Source organism: Petromyzon marinus, chromosome 24 (assembly GCF_048934315.1).
Source record: "Petromyzon marinus isolate PM22_M1 ecotype Great Lakes invasive population chromosome 24, UKy_Petmar_22M1.pri1.0, whole genome shotgun sequence".
Lineage (NCBI taxonomy): Eukaryota > Metazoa > Chordata > Hyperoartia > Petromyzontiformes > Petromyzontidae > Petromyzon > Petromyzon marinus.
In genome coordinates, this window is record NC_133690.1 from 2,805,327 (window position 1) to 2,826,058 (window position 20,732).

The 20,732-nt window shown below is 45.5% G+C and overlaps 1 protein-coding gene across 1 annotated transcript in view; it reads right to left on the reverse strand.

Annotated features, from left to right (window-relative positions):
* The window catches only part of LOC116945432 (ceruloplasmin-like), a 68,242-nt gene that overhangs the window by 34,295 nt on the left and 13,215 nt on the right, over positions 1-20,732 (reverse strand). The window contains exons 10-15 of the mRNA XM_076069272.1: positions 14,759-15,071; positions 11,774-11,915; positions 9,800-10,012; positions 8,038-8,251; positions 4,564-4,703; positions 3,108-3,236 (exon numbers count right to left, since the gene is read on the reverse strand). Coding sequence (XP_075925387.1) covers positions 3,108-3,236; positions 4,564-4,703; positions 8,038-8,251; positions 9,800-10,012; positions 11,774-11,915; positions 14,759-15,071 — 1,151 coding nt within the window. The remainder of the gene's footprint in view (positions 1-3,107; positions 3,237-4,563; positions 4,704-8,037; positions 8,252-9,799; positions 10,013-11,773; positions 11,916-14,758; positions 15,072-20,732) is intronic.

Here is a 20,732-nt window from a genome sequence, read left to right on the forward strand (position 1 = left end):
GGCAACAAGACCACAGTTTCCATGTTTAAAACGTCATAGGTTATGTTGCACAATGCTCTGTCTCTTAGAATTACATGTTGGATTTTTGTTTTAAAAAAATTGTACAAATAGACTGCAATTATATTTCAATGACCTAAACACATGGGGAAAGTGAAGCGGAATAAGAGTTAGGAGGAGGGAGATGACCAGGGTATTTTCGGCTGCATTTCATAAACTCTTGAGAGAAGACGGCATCCAATTTTACAATGGAAAGCCACAAGTTGACACATCAGAAGGTAACCACAACACAACGTAAATCCAGCCTCCATCAGAAGGTAACACATCAGAAGGTAACCACAACACAACGTTAATCCAGCCTCCATCACAAGTTGACACATCAGAAGGTAACCACAACACAACGTAAATCCAGCCTCCATCACAAGTTGACACATCAGAAGGTAACCACAACACAACGTAAATCCAGCCTCCATTACAAGGTAACCACAACACAACGAAAATCCAGCCTCAATCAGAAGATAACCACAACACAACGTAAATCCAGCCTCCATCACAAGTTGACACATCAGAAGGTAACCACAACACAACGTAAATCCAGCCTCCATCAGAAGGTAACCACAACACAACGTATATCCAGCCTCAATCAGAAGGTAACCACAACACAACGTAAATCCAGCCTCCATCACAAGTTGACACATCAGAAGGTAACCACAACACAACGTAAATCCAGCCTCCGTTTTAACACGAGGAAGGAGTTCGGTTGCAACTCGGTAAAATTCGTTTGAGGCTGGTAATGCACGAGTCGGGGCAGAATGCACCAGGGTGGAAACTGAGCTGGTGGAAATTTCCCACGTAGCCTTTTCGTAGGAGTTCACGATTCGGTTTTTACAGAACGCCCCAACTGAGCAGCGCGATCCCACCGGAGCATATCGCCACAGGGTGATGCGCCTGCGTAAACAGAGTCGACTCGAACGCCGCTCTTCTTTTTCCAGTACGTGTTTGAGACTTGGCATGCAGCGCAGAACATTTCCCACGGGAAGTCAATCAATCAATCAAAACCCAAAAGATTTCCCCTTCCCCGAGGTGGCTGGGTGGCACATGGATCAAGAGAGCACTGAGCCACTGCTCCTGATGCGGTCGTCTTGGCTTGACCACCTGGATGTGGCATCGCCAGTTATTGCTCTGCATCTACATCATCGGCACGAAAGAAGAAGAGGGAGCAGTAGGAGGGGAAGGAGACGGAGAGATCCTCGGTGCCAATTCCAGTAGCCGCCTGTGATTTCACCGGATTGTCGAGGCAGCGAGTTGATGATCTCAGCCTGGGCACCAATGACGACACAACAAATGCCACATTACATTTCGTTTTTACTTCATTTGCAAAATACCAGTCCCTAACATCAAATAAAAAATGTTTGACTTCCTCGTGACAGAAAATCTCCACGGCAGGGCAATGTGGGAACGGGTACCATCCCGAGTGTGAGTACGAGGTCACGTGAAGGGACCTCAGGAGTGATTTTGTCAGAGCTCCTTCCGTGGGCCCTTGTTGGATAGAGAAAGTTGTGCCGCACTGCCCTGTGGGCAGTACAGCATGGTTTCATGACACGGTGCCGATAGAATAGTTAAAATAAAATGTGTATTCTTAGCTCTTTCGGTAAAGTCACGTTGAAGGGAAACAATAAAATATATTTTTGATTTAAAGCTTTCGTGACTGCAGTAATTCATATTCTTAGTTTTTTCGGTAAAGTTATTCTGTTGTTTCTCTTCAACGTGACTTTACCGAAAAAACTAAGAATAATAAAATATATGTAAAACAATAAAAATCCTCACGACGTTTCGACCATAACTCAAACGGTCGTCATCATGGTCGAAACGTCGTGAGAATTTTTATTGTTTTATATATGTTTTATTATTTTATTGTTTCCCTTCAACGTGACTTTACCGAAAGAGCTAAGAATATGAATTATTGCAGTCACGAAAGCTTTAAATCAAAATGAAATGTGTACATATGAAAAACACTATTATATTATTAATTTTCATTTAAAGCTTTTGTGACTGCAGGGATTCATATTCTTTGTTCTTTCGGTAAAGTCACGTAGAAGGGAAACAATAAAATAATAAAAATATAAAACAATAAAATTCTCACGACGTTTCGACTGCAACACAAGCAATAATCATCAGGTGTGAAAACCACAGCAAGAATTTTTTTTTAAAAGTGGCGGTTTTTTCAAAATTTTCTTGCTGTGGTTTTCACACCTGATGATGATTGCTTGTGTTGCAGTCGAAACGTCGTGAGAATTTTATTGTTTTATATTTTTATTATTTTATTGTTTCCCTTCTACGTGACTTTACCAAAAGAACCAAGAATACATTATTAATGATAAATAAAACTATCTCTCTCTCAATGATGGCAAAAAAAAAACATCTTGTAAAATATTAGCTGTTACAGCTTATAAGAAGAGTCGATCCATCAGGTTTATCAATACCATTTTACCTGACTCTTCCAGGTTGACTTTCATTGCACACAGTCACATGTAACGATATACTTTCAACTTTAAACGCGCACAGTCTTCGCTCAATCTCACAGAGAGAGAACGACTTAGAGGCGCAAGGAACCACAGATGAGCAGTAAGGCGGCCACGTGATGAGCTGATGCAAGCATTTGCCCAAGCTCTGTGGTCCTCGATATATTAAGGTGTTATCGGCCAATAAATGAGCGTTTACACGTGTGAGGAAAGCACCCGCATACAAAAAAAGGATGTACTCAAGGGAAAGCTACTTGCTGCTAAAACTCCTCATTGAGTAACCTCGTGTTCATACTCTTTGGTTCTATTCGGTAAAGTCACGTAGGTAAAACAAATTAAAATACATTGAAATAAAATGAAAGAAACAATTAAAACGCGACGTTTCGGAGGCAAAGCAAGCTTCCGTCTTCAGGTGGGACCAGTCACAGCAAAATTTTAATTTGTTTCACCTACGTGACTTTACCGAATAGAACCAAAGAGTATGAATCCTTGCAGTCACGAAAGCTTCAAATCTAGAATGAACCTCGTGCTGTCTAGTTTGCTCAACTGCGTCACGTACGTACACATGCATACGGAGGGGGTAGTAACCTGGCTTGAGCGGGAGGCCCCCGGGAACGTCGCTGATGACTCCGTGTGAGTGGATGGAGTAGGGACGAGAAGCCCTGTTCCACAGCACCACCACTAAGAGTTCCCCGACCTGCCCCTTCAGCAGCGGGCCTGCACGCAGCTCGACAACGAGGCACGGCACGTTACCATGACGTAATATAACTCCTCTCCACTCGCCTTGATACGTTTGACAATCAACCGTTCAGAGGATCTGACGATGGTCCAGCTGACACCTTCCTTACATGAGTACTGCGAAGGTGTTGCAAGAAATTGTTGCGGTATTCCCTCGTTATTTACGAGCTTGCTGTCTGCGATTTTTGGCTGTCTGCGAATTGCATCTGGAGCTCTGCACGTTTACTGCTTCGAGGGAGAGCGATAAAGTGATGAGATAAAGTGATGAGATAAGTGATGAGAGATAAAGTCGTGATATAAATTGACGAGAGATATTACCATGATAATTTTCATGTGGTTAATAGCTAATGTAAGTACTTATTTACATTAATTCGTAAAAAAGATAGGTTTTGCATAGGCCAATATAATTATCCGTGAAACTAGCTATTCACGAGCATGTCTGGAGCATGCACCAAAGGGAATGGGTAACTTGATGATGTGCAAGAGCTCTCTTTATGTCACCAGTTAAGGCCCACTGAGCTATGTAGCTCTTTATCAGAAGCGACCTGGCTATCACAAATGATAGCTCAACAAAGTGGCTCATCGTGTGGAAATAAAAAGCAGCTAAATACTCCGAACGTGTGATGTTGATTCCAAAAGTGGAGGGAATAACCAGAGGACCTGGAGAAAAATCCACGCGACCATGGGGAGAACGTGCAACTCCAAATATACAGCAGGTGTCAGACTCGGGATCTAACCCACGACCGCCTGTATACAAGGCGAGGTAGTGAACATCTTGGCATGTGGCAACAAGATATATTGTCCTTGGTGTTTCGCACTTTCGCGCTGGCACTAACGGGTCGTGCTGTACGACTAAAGCGACTCCAGCGAGTGATGTGACTGACAGACATATCCAGTCTCTTACATGTACGGCGAGGATCAGAGAAGAATGATCGCAACTGGCTGAGTTGGGCGATGCTGTGTGAAACGCATTGCTGTATGTAACGAATGCCATTTAGGAAGTTTTCGGAACGCGGTTTCACCAGCCAAGTATTTCTGATCGTAAATGTGTTTGGTCGTGTAGTCAGACGGCGAATGATTGAGTGACTTTACGGATGCAAGTGAATGCTGTATGGGTCTAAGTGAGGATGTGATCATGGGACGTTACAATGCTGAAGTCGACATTTAGGATGAGGTTAGCTTGCTTTGGTGCCTATTGCTTTTCAATGAAAATAAATGATGATACTGGGCTAAGAGGCTTTGTGGGTGTCTTCACGTTTATACATCTTCCAAGTGTTGTGCTTATTTACCCAGAGGGAAACTTTACCTAGTGCAGCAAGGTGCTCTTCCTCAGTCGTACGCACTTTCGGATTTTTGAAGCTGTCGTCGGTGAATTCCACGAATCTGACCTTCTTGTATCTACTGCCGATTCTGGTCTCTCCACTTCCGAGGAATTTATTTGCTGGGCTGAAACAGATTGATCAGTGAGCACGGGGTTTGCTTAACCCGAGTTCTCGCACAACGGATGGCATGAAGTGTCCCACGTGTTACCATGGACGCTTCATGCAATTGATACAATATTGTAAATAAAGAAAATGCAAGCAAAGTATGCTATTTTTATTTTAACAGGTAAGGCCTACTGATCTATGTATCTCTTTATCAGAAGCGACCTGGCCACAAATTCTAGCTCTACGAAGTGGCTCATCATGTGTAATTTTATAACGGTCAAATATTCTAAACGAATGCTTCTAAATGCGGAGGGAAAAACCGGACAGACCCGGATAAAAATCCACGTGACCACGGGGAGAGAGACATGCAAAACACATAGGCGTCAGGGTCGGGATCGAACCCACGACCTCCCGCATATCAGGCGAGGACGTTAACATCTCATAGCCACCACGGCGCCCTCCCATACACAGCAGACATTGCCTCACCACAGGCAGTGTCACCTGGGTACAGGGGCTCTCTTGTCTTTCTACTCAGGAAAAGACTGAGTACTCATCTTTTCTTGTGTATGGCAATATGTTCAGGAGCCAAATGCCAATGTTGGCGTCTGCTAGCCACGACTAGAGGGATTCAGGAGAGGGCTTGTGTAGTTTCGTTATTTCTCCTCCGTCGAAGCAGTACAGACCACAGTGGTTTGCTCATATGGTCCTGAGTTTGGGTTGTGTGGCCACAATTGCACAGCGGCTTGTCTATAATTTCCCTATGATAAATGAGATGTTCTCATGAGGTTGATGGTTGCACCACCGGTGTCTTCCAGGAGGAGGAATGTCAATGCCAGGGGGTGCGATATATGGGTGTTTATTCTGGAAATGTGAGTTGTTCCACTCCGTCCACCAGCATTCTTCCGGATCTGGATGAGATTCCAGAATAGTGGCGGCGTGATTTGAGTATGATAAAGGGGTTCCACAGGGTTCCATCCTCGGCCCCCTTTTATTCTCTCTTTATGTCAATGACTTGGTCACTGACCTGGATCATTCCAGGGTAAATCTTTTTGCAGATGACACGATACTGATTACTGCTGGCCACTCTCCAGATGACGTGATTGCTAAGCTCCAGGGTGATTTCAACAAACTACAACATCAGCTAGTTGCTCTTAAACTAGTCCTGAATACCTCCAAAACCAAGGTGCTATGCTTCTCACCAGGACTAAAGCAGGAAGTTATTGTTCAACAATTACATTCCTTAAATAATTATCAAATAGAGCAAGTCAAGATCTATAAGTATCTTGGGGTCATCCTGGATTCAAAACTGAATTTTGAAGATCACATTGATTATATTGGTAAAAAGACAAAAAATAAAATTGGTTTTCTGTATCGACACAAGCACTGCTTCCCCCAAATGTTTCGTTTGGAATTGATAAAAGCTACCATACTGCCTCTACTTGACTAATGTGACATCGTGTATAAATCAGCCCCAAGTACTGTACTGAAGAAGCTTGATTCCATCTATCACTCGGCCTTAAGATTTGCATTGAACTGCCCACATAGGACTCACCACTGTGATCTCTACATTGGGTCAAACTTAACATCTCTTAGTTCGACGGCTTGTGCACCAGATCTTATTTATTCACGATGTACTTACAAAAAAAATCCGCAGACTACCTGCTGGATCTCCTCTCTGTTTCAAAGAACAAATTTGACCTCAGGTATTCGCTCATTTACCAGCTTCACATTCCCTATTGCCGTACAAAAACTGGAGGAAGGGCCTTTGCTATTGATGCCCCCAGGGTCTGGAATGCTATTGCCAATAAACTGCAACTTGAATCGCTACCAATGAGATCTTCTCTCAAAACTGCTCTAGAGGAGTTGTACACCCCTAGCTGCCACTGCTATTCATTGGGGTAAAATGAAATAAAATGTTTCGCTCCGGATGACGCTGCAAAGTATTATCTGTATTTTTATTTAGCGTGCTGATCTTAATGGAGTATTGAAAAATTTGATACTCCGACTGATGCTTCTGTTGTTGTGGAGTAACTAATGCAGCCAGCTATGGCTCTAGGGTTTGGTGTTACATGTTATTTATGTAGTTTATTGTAAAAATTTCGGTCACAGTCCCTATGATCACTGTTACATTGCAATTATGGCTTTATTTTTTGGTGATTTCGAAGAGTTTTTTAGTTTGGACATGTTTGTTTTGTTGTAGTACGGAGTTAGACTGATGGCCTTAATCTAAGTTTTATTGTGGTTGTTGTTGTTGTTGTTTTTTATTTAAAGCTTTCGTGACTGCAGGGATTCATATTCTTGGTTCTTTCGGTAAAGTCACGTAGAAGGGAAACAATAAAATAATATGTTGTTGTTGTTTTGACTTGCATCCCACTGGGATTTTTTTGCACACAGCGTTGGTGTACGGCGCTTTTTCAGGAATATTTTGTTGTTTTTTTTCATGGTTTTCTGTTTGCACAGTCACATAGTCACTTTAAGATGTTTTTCTTGTTCGTGTTTTTGTTTTTATGTTTGTTGCGGTTGCACCCGATTCAAAAGCCGAATGGCTCACAGGGCTATACCAAAATAAATCAACTGAAAACTGAAACTGAGTGCAAATATCGACTGACGGTATCACAGACTGGAGGGACTTATCAGACCACCTCGAACGTGAGAGAGAGGGGGGGGCGCTGACTCGGGAATTTCCATCCCAGGACCCCACACAGCGGCCACGTGCTTCAGTGTCCAACCACACCAGGAGCCGTGCTGAGTCGTTGACAACATCGTCGTCTCTCACCCTCAAACTTCCTGCCCCAGAGAGAATCGCGCCCTACAACACGCTGCGTTGTTGACTCGTGCTTGATGCATGCAACGCATTCACATGACCCCCACAGCCGCCAGTGGCTACTGCAATGCATGTACACGTATGTTGAACTTCTTTCGCGCCGTACGTAGCCAATCGTGCTAATCGGAGGTGCATTCGCCACAATGTAAAACAACTATTTACTTAATTCCTGAATCGAATTTCGATCACGGAACCCCGACAATTTAATCGGTAAGGGGTTGGAATTGTCAATGCGCTTGTGATGTAGACACGGTAAAGTCACGTAGGTACAAAATAAAACAACAAAAATCACGACGTTTCGGCCACAACACAAGTGAACACAGCCAAGCGTGGCTGTGTTCACTCCAGCGCTGTCCTCTAGACAGTCTGGTCCCTTCACCTGATGAAGGCCACTTGTGTTGTGGCCGAAACGTCGTGATTTTTGTTGTTTTATTTTTTTACCTACGTGACTTTACCGAATAGAACCAAAGAGTACGGATCCTTGCAGTCACGAAAGCTTTAAATCTAGAATGTATACACGGGTTCTTACCTGAGTGCTGGATTGGTGGTGTTGTGCATTTTCATTTCCCAGCTGCGGTTGGGAGCGTAGTCCCAGACCTCCTCACGGATTGCCAGATAGTATGTTCGCTCCCTTTGCGGAACAAACACCGGTCCAGGTGGCATCCCGCATTCTGATACTCTAAACTTGGCTCTCATGCCTTCGTTAAAGTGCTCATTTGTCCGGCACATTAATTCAAATCCACCTGCGAGAAAGCACACCGTGCCTTTTAACAGGAATTCAGAAATAAACTAAAACCTAAACTATTTTTTTTATTTTAACAAGTAAGGCACACTGATCTATATAACTTTTTTTTGCAGAAGCCACCTGACCACAAATGATAGCTCAAAGAAGTGGCTTATCACGTGGAAATTTCTAGCAGCCAAATACTCTAAAAGCATGTTTTTAAAACCGGATGGAAAAACCGGAGGAACCGGAGAAATAATCCACGCGACCGCGAGGAGAACACGCAAACTCCAAATACACAGGCGTCACGGTCGGGAAAAAACCCATGACCTCCTGTACATCAGGCGATGTAGTTAACATTTCGCCACCGTGGTGAGATATGCGATGTCAAACAATGTTGTGAATTTTACGAACAATGTAAAACCACATACTCTACACCAAAACTACAAAATGGCCTGGAGTCGGAAATAATGATGTTACTAAATATCAACCATCACAAGCCCACTGCTAGCTGTTACTCTGCAGGCTGGGCTTGCTGCAGATGTGGGCAAACGCCATTGTTGAAACATCTGAGGCAGAATAACAAGGCAAATGAAACAATACCTGCATTTTAGATTATAATGTTCATACTTTACCTCCTGTAACATTAAAATACTGTAAGAAGCAATTTGTCGTGAGTCAAAAGTGTTGTAAATTACAGCATGCTGACCCTATATAACTGGATCACTTTATAAAGGTACATCTGTGGTAAAGTGTCTGGCTCAGAAGGGGTCGATTCTGTCAATTCTTCTGGAGTTAATAAAGTAAGTACCAATTTGTAGTAAGTCAACAGTGGCTGCCTTATGAATACACTGGTCCCTTGTTATGGTGGCGAGATTTTAACTTCCTCCCTTGGTATACAGGAAGGTGTGGGTTCGATCCCGACCCTGACGCTTGTATATTTGAGTTTGCGTGTTCTCTCTCCCTGTGGTCGCTTGAATTTGTCTCCAGGTCCTACGGTGTGTCCCTCCACATTTAGAAACGTGCCTTTAGAGTACTTGGCTGCTTTACATTTCCAATGGCTAAGCCACTTCTTTGAGCAATCATTTGTGGCCAGGTCACTTCTGAAAAAGAGCTACATAGCTCAGTGGCCCTTACCTGTTAAAATAAAAAAAACTGTTTAGTTTAGTTACAGAAATGTGGAATGTCCATGACTTGTGGAGGAACACCAATGAAGATATGCAACCGCCCCAACGCCCGTTTTATTGCGAACACACAGAGCGTATCATTTTCTCCCGGTATCTGAATCAGTCGGAAGGATGGAAAGAAAGAGGCAGTGGGGAAGTCGGTTTGAGGAGGGGACAGCGTGATGAAAACAATCCTGAAAAGCCAAAAGACAAAGTGAAAAGTCGACGTAGGGGATTGCGGGAGGATGGATGTTGGTAAAGAGGCCAAGGGGCAGAAAATGAAAGATGCTGCTTCGTGACTTGATGGGGGTGGCAGTAGAAAGGGACCAACTACAGGGAAATGACGAAGAAGATCACGATTCGCGACTGGGTATAGAGAGAGCGACTACATGAGACCTCACCTGTGGTGTCGGTGAGCATGAGGGCAGTGTAGGAGAGGTGAGGGAAGAGGGCGATGGTGTCCACACGGCGGAGGTCAAAGAGCAGCGTCTGTCCCGTGAAGTAGGCCGTGTGCAGGTCAGCCTGAGAGCCCACGGCCAGCACGTGCCACGAGACGCGCTTGCCCACGCACACCTCCAGGCCAGGCAGGTTCCCAAACATAAACCCGTTGATGGCTTCCAGGGAGGCACGCGTCAACGCACAATGGGTCAGGGCCTAAACCCAGGAACGGTTTCCCTTCATATGACTGCAAAACTCCGCAATCGAAGGTTATCTGTTCATTGGCCAGAGGCGAAAGGACTTTAACATGTAATTTCTGAAATAATAATGATAATAATAATGATGAACACCCTGTGGTCGATATATTGACATCAGTATGCTGTGTTGGTCATACCTATGCTCGTCACGTAAATAATATAACTTTATCATTTCATGTAGCTGGAGATGGGAAGCTAATGGGCGAAAGTGATGTTATTGTCACGGATTTTTTTTTTCTCAAGAAAAATGAAAATGGAATAATTACAGAACATAATGTGCATTTGTTTTATTCCTAACAAGTGCGAAAAATGAGATATTCCACTCATGCCACATTTATGTCACTATTAGAGAGGATATTAACTCAACGGCAACAATCGCCATTCGCCACTAAGTGGCAGTGACATGACCACGGTGCTTGTGCCAGGCTATGTGCACTCAGCATGGTGGATGACCGGTGCAACACGGGTGAAGCAATGACCAAAATATATCAAACTAACCATATAACCTCTGTTTTCAGTTCAGGGCAGAATTTCTGCTGCACAGATATAACAGGCATGACTCTGAAACGTGACAATCTACATTGAATGCTGGTGAACGGTGGACATTGTTTATGAAGGAGAATAGAATAATGTGATGTACTTTTGTCATACACACATGGAGAGTAGAATGTATTTGTTACATGACTAAAACACCCTAATTATTACCAATGGACCAAACACAATGGCAGTCAAATTTTGATTTAAAGCTTTCGTGACTGCAGTAATTCATATTCTTAGCTCTTTCGGTAAAGTCACGTTGAAGAGAAACAACAAAATAATAATATATATAAACAATTAAATTCTCACGACGTTTCGACCATAACACAAACGGTCATCATCATGGTCGAAACGTCGTGAGAATTTTATTGTTTTATATATATTTTATTATTTTATTGTTTCCCTTCAACGTGACTTTACCGAAAGAGCTAAGTATACAATGGCAGTGATTTATCTTTGCGAAATATAAATACTGCCTTCCTTTTATGAGAGACGCTGGCACCACATGTGCATTGGATAGGTGGATTATTAAACCACAGGACTGTGATAGGCATTTGCAGCGGGGGGAGGCCTTCAGCCAGCAGTGTATTGAGCATGGTTGATTACAGTGACATTCAAATCCAGCTTTTCTTTTAACAGACAACTGTGGTTGCGACAAAGTCATTTATCCCAACAGCCACTGTGGTCATTGACATCGATTCAATACGATTCAAGTTGATAAAGTGTCCAAATGCTCCAGCAGGCAACTCTATTTAACACGTAGGCTTTTGCGACCAATATTATCCATAATAGAGGTTTTTGGATTAGATTGCGTAAATTTACCCGATATAATCCAAAAACCTCTATGATGGAGCAGGCAACTCTGCATGCTGTACAAAGTGGGGAGGTACTCACACAAGGGGAAGGGGGAGGGATGGGAGCGGGAGGGCAGAGAGGTGGCAACTGTGAGGCTGCAATTGGCGGGATAATTCGTCCAAGCTAGAGGAGAGAACGAGGGTCTTCATATTTAAAGTTTGGCCCAATAACCCCACGACCCGCACGGCACGTGGAGGGCTTCGTTCGACGGCGGGCTGACACAATTGGCCGTGCATGCGCGCCCACGCATCTATCCCTCGTTCCCGAATGTTACGTCGCCTTGCTTACTGTGGCGGAGGTTTGCCTCTCGGAAGCTGGAGTCATCGTCGGGTGCAGTCACATTGTTCCGCTGCTTATTCCACGGCAGGTACCAGCTCAGGCCCTCGTTCACGACGTCAAAGAGCAGGAACACCTCCTCGTCCGTGCCACTCTGTAGAGACATTGACCTATCATTAACGGGCGATGATCGCCAGGGACATGTGAAGAAGTGGTCGCCTGTCGCTGAAGCATCAATTTTGTCGCATGTGTCCTAGCTTTATATACCACAATTACAACTTATATTTTTATTTTACCAGGGAAGGCCCACTGAGCTACGTAGCTCTTTTTTCAGAAGCGACCTGGTCTCAAACGATAGCTCAATGAAGTGGCTTATTATGTGGAAATTTACAGCATCCAAATACTCTAAAAGCACGTTTCTAAATGTGGAGGGAAAAAAAACGGAAAACTCATAGAAAAATCCATGCGACCATGGGGAGAGAGATACGCAAACTCCAAATATACAGGCGTCAGGGTCTGGGTTGAACCCACGACCTCCTGCATAAAAGGCGAGAGAGTTAACATCTCGCCACCTATGGCACCCTGTATTTTCAGGTGTAAAATAACTTCAGGCGTGAGAATAACGGATTCATGTGAATTATGATGATGCGTTCATGATATCCTGCTTTGTGGTATGTGATTTGATGTGACGTTTGAATCAAGGATCACATTTTTAAAATGTGTTCATTGTAAGTGGAAACACCACCGCTGAATGACCCCGAGAAATATTCAAGTCCAATTCTGGGTTGCTGTGCATATTCATCAAATATAAGAGAAAATTTTGGAAAGAAAAATCTAAAACATACAATGTATGTATGTATGTAGAACTTCTTGTGCACCGTACGTAGCCAACCGCGCTAATCGGAGGCGCGGTAAAGGGCAACAAACTAAACACAAAAAACAATTCTAAAGAAATACATTTTCAATCTAGATTTAAAAGTGCACAGCTCCCAGTGGCTTCCTGATATCGGAAGGAAGAAAGAAAGGTTTACGTAACAGTTTGCCATAGTCTTGCTTCATTCGGTAAAGTCATGTAGAAGGGAAATAATAATAAAAAATCATCATCAGATTGCTTGTGTTGCGATCGAAACATCGTGAGAATTTTATAGTTTTTTTTTGTATTATTTTATTGTTTCCCTTCTACGTGACTTTACCGAAAGAACCAAGAATATGAATCCCCGCAGTCACGAAAGCTTTAAATCGAAAGTTTGCCATAGCTTCGTAATTGTATTTCCCACCGTTAATGTGTTTTGTGTGCTTGTCTGTTGTTGTGGTATATAGTTCTCCTATAACGCAGAAGTTGCGTTCCTGAAGAACACCGCACTATGGAAAAATCTCGTTATTATAAGTAATATATAACATAGAGTAAAGCACAGTCCGCGATAACACGTGAGATACGTACGAAGACTGAACAAAGACTGAGGGGCTTGGGTAGCATCCAGAAGTATCCAGCAGCATCCCGCCTAGTGTGACGCTACACCGAGACAGCAGTATAACCGCGTATTCCTACTCGTGTGACGTAGTTCTAGTCACTCTATCGCGTTATATCCAATTCGCATCCACGTTATACAAAATGTGTTTCCCAATACATTCATCGTGCTGGTATAAAATAAAATAAATTAAATCACGACGTTTCGGGCGCAACACAAGCGTCCGTCATCAGGTGGGACAACCACAGAAAGAAACAATTTGCTGCCCACTTCAGCAAATGTTTTCTTGCTGTGGTTGTCCCACCTGATGACGGACGCTTGTGTTGCGCCCGAAACGTCGTGATTTAATTTATTTTCCACCTACGTGACTTTACCGAAAGAACCAAAGAGTATGGATCCCTGCAGTCACGAAAACTTCAAATCTGGATTGATTCATCGTGTTATATCCAAGCCTCGTTTCTGAAAACAAGATGCAGCGTTACAGGTGAACAGGCTGTCCCTGCCACGCTGCCAATTACTCCGATGAACATGCTACAAGGTACTTTCATGAACTGATAATAGCTATCGATCTGCAACGTCCATTGCCGAGCTTGTTATTTCGTAAATACCTCGTCGGGAAGTAAAACATTTCGAAGCAATGGTGTGAACAACAGTAATCAAGCCGGTCACTGGTGGCTATGCGCATGGCCTGTAACCCAGCACTGTGGAGGCAGCCAGGGTTGGTGGATTCGGACAAACGTCGTGAAACTCCCAAAAACCGATGGGCTGCGAGGTTACCCTCTCCTGGCGTGTGAGAGTTTGGCAATATAGGTGAGTTCATTTTCATCTGCAGGGGCACTGAGCGTTACCCCCCTCGCACGCGAGACTTTTCTCGGGGTACTCCGGTGTCTTTCCCCGTGTAAGACACTCATGAGTGGATTTGGCCAAACATCTCAATGCAGGACCACAGAGCTTGGACAAAATATAGATAGGGCTGTTTTTTTTCTGACATACCCGCTGGTACGAGGTTTCTCGTGTCTCTGAATCTATCAAAAACTGCAACCCATTACAAATGTGCTTATTTCTATTTAGGTATTTTATTTATTTATTGCGATTTGATGACGTTTAGAAAATGGATGATACGGGTATCTTGGATCTTAGAGGGCGCCATGGTGGTGAGATGCTAACTACTTAACCCACTACCTCCTGCCTGCTATACAGGAGGTAGTGGGTTCGATCTCGACTCTGACACTTTTATATTTGGAGTTTACATGTTCTCCCCGTGGTCGTATGGATTTTTCTTGGGGTCCTCTGGTTTTCCCCTCCACATTTAGAATCACCATGCGTTTCAAGCCTTTGGCTGCCATAAATTTGCACGTGATAAGCCACTTCGCTGAGCTATCATTTGTGGCCAGGTAGCTTCTGAAAAGAGCTAGATAGCTCAGTGGGCCTTACCTGGTCAAATAAAAAAACTGTTTAATTTATAGCATATCGTACGGCAATGTATCCTAAAGGTATCGCCGAGTCACATAGAACCCTAGATAAGGACCTGGTCGCCGTGCTGGTCCAGGGAGCCGTTGCGGCAGATGAGCAGCGGTCCGACCAGGCCCGAGTGGCCATCCCGTACGTGGTCGACCGAGCTGGTGTACAGGTAGGTGATGCAAGGCTCATCCGCCTGGGTGGGGCCGGCGCCCTGGGGTACCGCCCAGCGGTACGTGTGCATGCCTCCCGCGGGCACTGCTGCCACCTTGTGGAGCTCTGTAAAATAAAATAAAGTACAGGTCGGCGTGGGGAAACCACGGACAAGAGGGGAAGGCAACAAGCAGCAAGCAGAAACCCAGCGCCAACAAATTGCCCAAGCTCTGTGGCCCTATGCTGGGGTATTCGGTCGACTCCATTAGTGAGTGGTCTGTACACGTGGGTGGAAAGTATAATCTTGGGAGAAACCCCATGCGTGCGGGGGAGGGCAACGCTCAATGCCCGGTGCATATGTAATAATGGAAATGTTTCCACTTAATGTACTATCATCACACACTGGCAAGCCAGGATATGGCTACCTTGTATCCTAGCGGGTTTGGGAGTTTCACGGATGTGTGTGTGTGTGATCCACTAACCCTTACTGCCTCCACAGTGCTAGATTAAAGCCACGAGCCACCAGCAACTCAGTGAAGAGATCCATATTTTCAGACCATAATGTGCACTGTCATTAGAGCCACGGGTGAGGACTCACTATCGAACGAAGCCCTCCCCATGACATGCGGGTCGTGGGGGGTTACTAGGCCATAATTTAAACATTAAAACTCTCATTCTCTCCTCTAGCTTAGACGAATTCTCTTGCAAATTGCAGCCTCAAATTTACCACCTTTCTGCCTTCCCTGCCCTTTTGAGCGCTATGATGGTCGTAATTGGTTCTGCTCTTCTTGCCAGGTTACATTAGCACGGCTGGCTGCGTACGGTGTGAAAGAAGTTCAGCATACATACATACATACACACATAGATCCTGCAGCAGGTCGTCATTTCATTTTAAGTCTACAAATGGGAAGTCCAGCCCGGTGCCAGGGGTGTGTGCGGGACCGAAAATGAATTCTCATTCTGCGAGATTGCAGCATGTGGCAATCTCTGGGTTGGGCTTTCAGGCCATGTACACACAGCAGTGGTAATTGGCATTTGAGTCTGGTCTGGCCTCCCTCATGTTCACCGAGTCCAAGATTTGTACTTGATTTAGAAACAGCATGATGCTGTCATTAGACCTCTTTTGCCAGTACTAAAATATAACAATAGGGGTTTTCCCCTTTTTTCTGAAAGAAGTTCAGCCTTTTGGCGTCATCTGGTCGAGCACCAATTGGGTCGAGGCTCAAAAGAAAGCCGTCCCTTGGTGTGGACCAATCAGTTTCAAGGACAATGCCAATATATTATCATAGTATGTTTTTTGTGTTGCATTTTGACTGCAGGTATTGTGGTTAATGCAGACGTGAATCCTGGTAAGAAGGTTTCAGTTTTGTTGCCAGAAAAAAGGGGAAAACCCCCATTATTATAGCATGATGCTGGTTCCTTCATCCCACACAGTGGCGTAACTACACGATCAACTCGGGGCGGTGCGGCAATCGGTCAGGTGGGGCCCCAATATTTGATTTGTCTCGCGCGATCACACCTAGAGGCTCTCGTATATCGCGGCTCCTCTTGCCTCATCACATCGTTAGCACTCATGGTCTCGAACATTTAATGCCGTAGCGGCGCTCCATCGACGCAAAATGCAGCCACCACAGTTCGGCAGTGCCTCTTTTGCAATATCACGTCACTGCTCTCATTGAATTTACGTAAAACGTGGGACGTAAATGAAAGCATTTGAATGCAAATAAATTCGAACCGCGTTTTAAATAAGTCTTGTTGTTGTTTTTTTTGACTGTTTTAAAAACATATCTCATGGTGGTTGTCAAGGGGGGGGGCTCAACTCGTAGATGTGGTCACCGGGGGGGGGGGCGAGGCACCCCCTGCGTGCCCCACGCTCGTGACGCGACTGACCTCACACCGACAGCCGTTTCGTTATGGGACCTCCTTTGCCAGTACCAAAATACGATAATATGTTTTACCCTTTTTTCTGGCAACAAAACAGGTGTTGAGATGTTGAAATACCAAACTGAAACCTAGATTCGAGGCTTTCGTGACTGCAGGAATTACTCTTTCGTTCTTTCGGTAAAGTCACGTAGAAGGAAATTTAATTAAATAATAATAGAATACGACGTTTCGGTTACAACACAAGCAACCATCATCAGGTACAAATGAATGAGAAAACAAACCTAGTAAACTTAGAAATATAATGCTAACCGACTCTCTGTGTTGCATTGCATAACACTTCCTACTTTCACTAAATTTCCTTTCTACCGTGCTTGTTCCGTGCTTGTTTATAAGTCCCTTCTCTCCTCCGGCCGCTATGGGCAGGAATCCCACACAACGCTCCGTACTTGTTTGTTTAGAAGTCCAGTGTCCAGCTCGTCCGTCCGCTATGGGCCGGAATTCCACACAACTCTCCCTCTGCCCCAACCCCCCTCTCTCTTATTCTTCCCCTCCCCCTCTCTCTCTCTCTTTATTTAAGCCCTCGACACAGAGACGTTGTCTTTCTGTGTGCCTATGTGTGTGTCTCTCTCTGTTTATCTCTGTGTGAGTCTCTCTCTGCTTGTGTGTCTGTCTGTGTGTCCGGAAAAACAACCCCCTACTTCCTCGTGGTGCCGGACGGGCAACGCTGTCGTGGGCAGTGCTGTGGGTGGAGGACCAGTTCCGATTGGCCTTTCCCCTCATGGCGTTTGTAACCACCACAGCGGCCAAAAGGGGGCTCTGGACGGGTGTGAGGGGCTGGTAACCCCTCCACCTTCAATTAATTACCGCTAAACCACGACGGAAATTTTTAAATAATAAGCTTGTGCCGGAGGCCCCGGGGGGGACAGGCGTCTATGACGTCTCCTGGCCAAACTCCATTTGGCAGAGCCAGGAGACTGAATCCTTACCCTTGGGGCTCCTCCAGAAACAGCAAAAAAACACTACGTGTGGCCACGTGGAATTTTAGAACGCTCATTGCAGAGGAGAGACTGCCACTCCTCTGTCGAGATCTGGACCGGTACCGCCTGGATCTCTGTGGTATTCAAGAGGTGCGGTGGACCGACTCTGCCTCCTGCCACCGTGAGGGGTGGCCAGTCCTCTACTCGGGGCAGCAGACTGCCAAACAACAGGGAGTGGCTCTTCTTCTGAACCCAATAATGAAGGGGGTGTGGGAGCATGGCGGTGAGTTGTGGAAGGCTGTAAGCCCCAGGCTACTTTGAGCTCGCCTTCCCATCAACCAGAGGCGAAGAGTGATGGTCGTGGTTACTTATGCCCCTACTGAAGACGAACATCCGTGGAGGAATGCAGGCAAAGCTGATGAGTCGGATGCCTTCTATGACCTCCTGTCACAGGTGCTAGCTAAAGTGACCCCTCGGGAGAGAGTCATCTTGTTGGGTGACTTCAATGCCCGAGTTGGTCATGATGCTGGCAACTGGTCTGGAGTGATTGGAAGGCATGGGCTAGATCAGCTCAATAACAACGGCAGGAGGCTGCTAGATTTTTGTGCAGCCCATGGGCTTGTAATTACCAACATGCTGTTCCGGCATCGGCGCATCCACACAACATCATGGATGCATGCCGAGTTCAAGCAAGAACATCTGCTGGACTACATAGTGAAGGAACAGCGGATGCGGGCCCATGTCCTTGACCCCAGGACCTACCGTTGAGGTGATCTGCCCACTGACCATCGACTTGTCATCTGTAAGATGCGCCTGCCATTCTTCCACTCCAGTGGTGGGTGTACACCAAGGACCCCATTCAAACCCTTAGTGGCATGGTCTCAGTTGGCTGATGAAAGTTGCAAGCGAGAATCTAATCATCGCTTGTGGCTGGGGTTGGAATTGTCCCCCACTCCTCCTGATGTCGAGGGGAAATGGGCGAGGTTTAGGACTCTGGCTCATGCAGCTGCAATGCCTGCTTTGGGTACACAGTCCAGCCCTCCCCATAGACCCTGGCTGATGGAGGCGGTGTTCGAGCTGGTTGAGAAAAAGCGACAGGCCCACTGTCATTGGCTACAGCATCCCACATCAGAGAATGAGGAGGCTAACCGCAGCCTACGCTCGGAGGTTCGGAGAGCTGTGTGGCACTGCAAGGATGCGTGGTGGTCGCGGATTGCTGAGGAGATGGAGTCTGCCTCAATAGCCCACGATCACAAATCACTCTTTAATTCCATCAAAAAAGTAACCTGCAGCGCCACACCTATTACCATAATTAGGGGAAAGAACCGGTGATCCAATCTCCGACCCCCAGGAACAGGTTTGCAGATTTGCTGAGCATTTCTGTGAGGTCCTGGGGGAGATGACATCCCTCAGCCTGGATAACAACGTGGGACAAAGTGAGGATGACCCTGCCGAGGCTTCGGTGCCTCAATTATTGGAGGAAGAAGTCACCCCCTGTGAGTGGCTGGCTGAGGTGCCATCTGTTGAGGAAGTACTGAAGGCGATCCAGAGTCTGAGACCAGGAAGGGCACCGGGCTGAGATGATCTCCCAAGCGAAATGCCGAGGGAGGGTGGCGTTTGTGCACAGACTGCCCTATATGACATCATAACAACAGTCTGGACCACTGGACGGGTTCCGCAGGACTCGAAGGATGCCCTGGTGGTCGCCCTCTTTGAGAAGGGGGACCGCACAGACTGTAATAACTACAGGGGCATCTCACTTCTCAGTGTGCCGGGAAAGGTACTGGCAAGGATTATTCAACATCGCCTTGCTAGGCACGCTGAGGAGTGGCTTGTGGCGCGGCACGGGCTAGAGAAAAGATGGATTGATGTGGTACAGGAGGATGTGGAGCTGAGTGGACTTGCTGATGACTGGTACCAGCGGTGTCAAGATCGGCCTCTGTGGAGGAGGCTCGTGAAGGAAGCTCCTGAGCAGTTGGAGGAAGTCGCCCTCCAACAACAACGGAGGGCGGAGGAGCGATGCTCACAACAATGAGCAGAGCGCCGGGTGGCTAAAGCACAGCAAGTTAGCACAGTAGGGGGCACAGGTGGTGCATCAGCAAGTCGTCTCAGTCAGTTGACCTGTGACACCTGCTGACTCTGCCCCGTGACCTTCTGCCAGCGGGCGTTCGACACTTCACATGGCCTCAAGGTGCACATAGCCTGGCACAAGCTCGTGGTGACGTCACCGCCACTTAGTGGTGAATAGCGGTTGTTGTTGTGTCTCCGTGTCTATGTTTTGTCTCTCTCTCAAGTTTAGCAATCTTTGGAAGAACGTAATCAACCAGGTGGGGTGTTGACTGTTGTGTTGGCCGACTCTCTGTGTTGTATTGCATTATATTTCCAAGTTTATGTTTGTTTTCTCATTCATTTGTACCTGATGATGGTTGCTTGTGTTGCAATCGAAACGTCGTATTCTATTATTATTTCATTTAATTTATTTCTACGAGACTTTCTACGAAAGAGTAAACTGAAACCTTTCACAAGGAATCATGTCTGCTTTAACCACAATGCTTGTGGTTCAGAATGCAAAGAAAAAAAATATTCTGATAATATATGCATTGTCCTTGAAACTGATTGGTCCACACCAGAGACAGCTTTCTTTTGAGCCTCGTCTCAAACGGTCTAACACCGGTCTAACACCGTTTGAGACGAGGCCCAAAAGAAAGCGGTCTCTGGTGTGGACCAATCAGTTTCAAGGACAATGCATATATTATCAGAGTATGTTTTTTGTTTGCATTCTGACTACAAGCATTGTGGTTAATGTAGACATGATTCCTTGTAAAAGGTTTCAGTTTGGTGTTTTAACATCTTAACACAACCTGTTTTGTTGTCATAAAAAGGGGAAAAACCTATTATCAGCCATTTCATTCTTAACAGTAAATCCTGAATGAACCAGAGACTTTGGTCTTTGAGGCTCATTCACAATGAAGCCATCAGTCATTGCCACTGATGGTGATGTCTCCTCGGTGCTGGTCAGCCAGCGTGCAC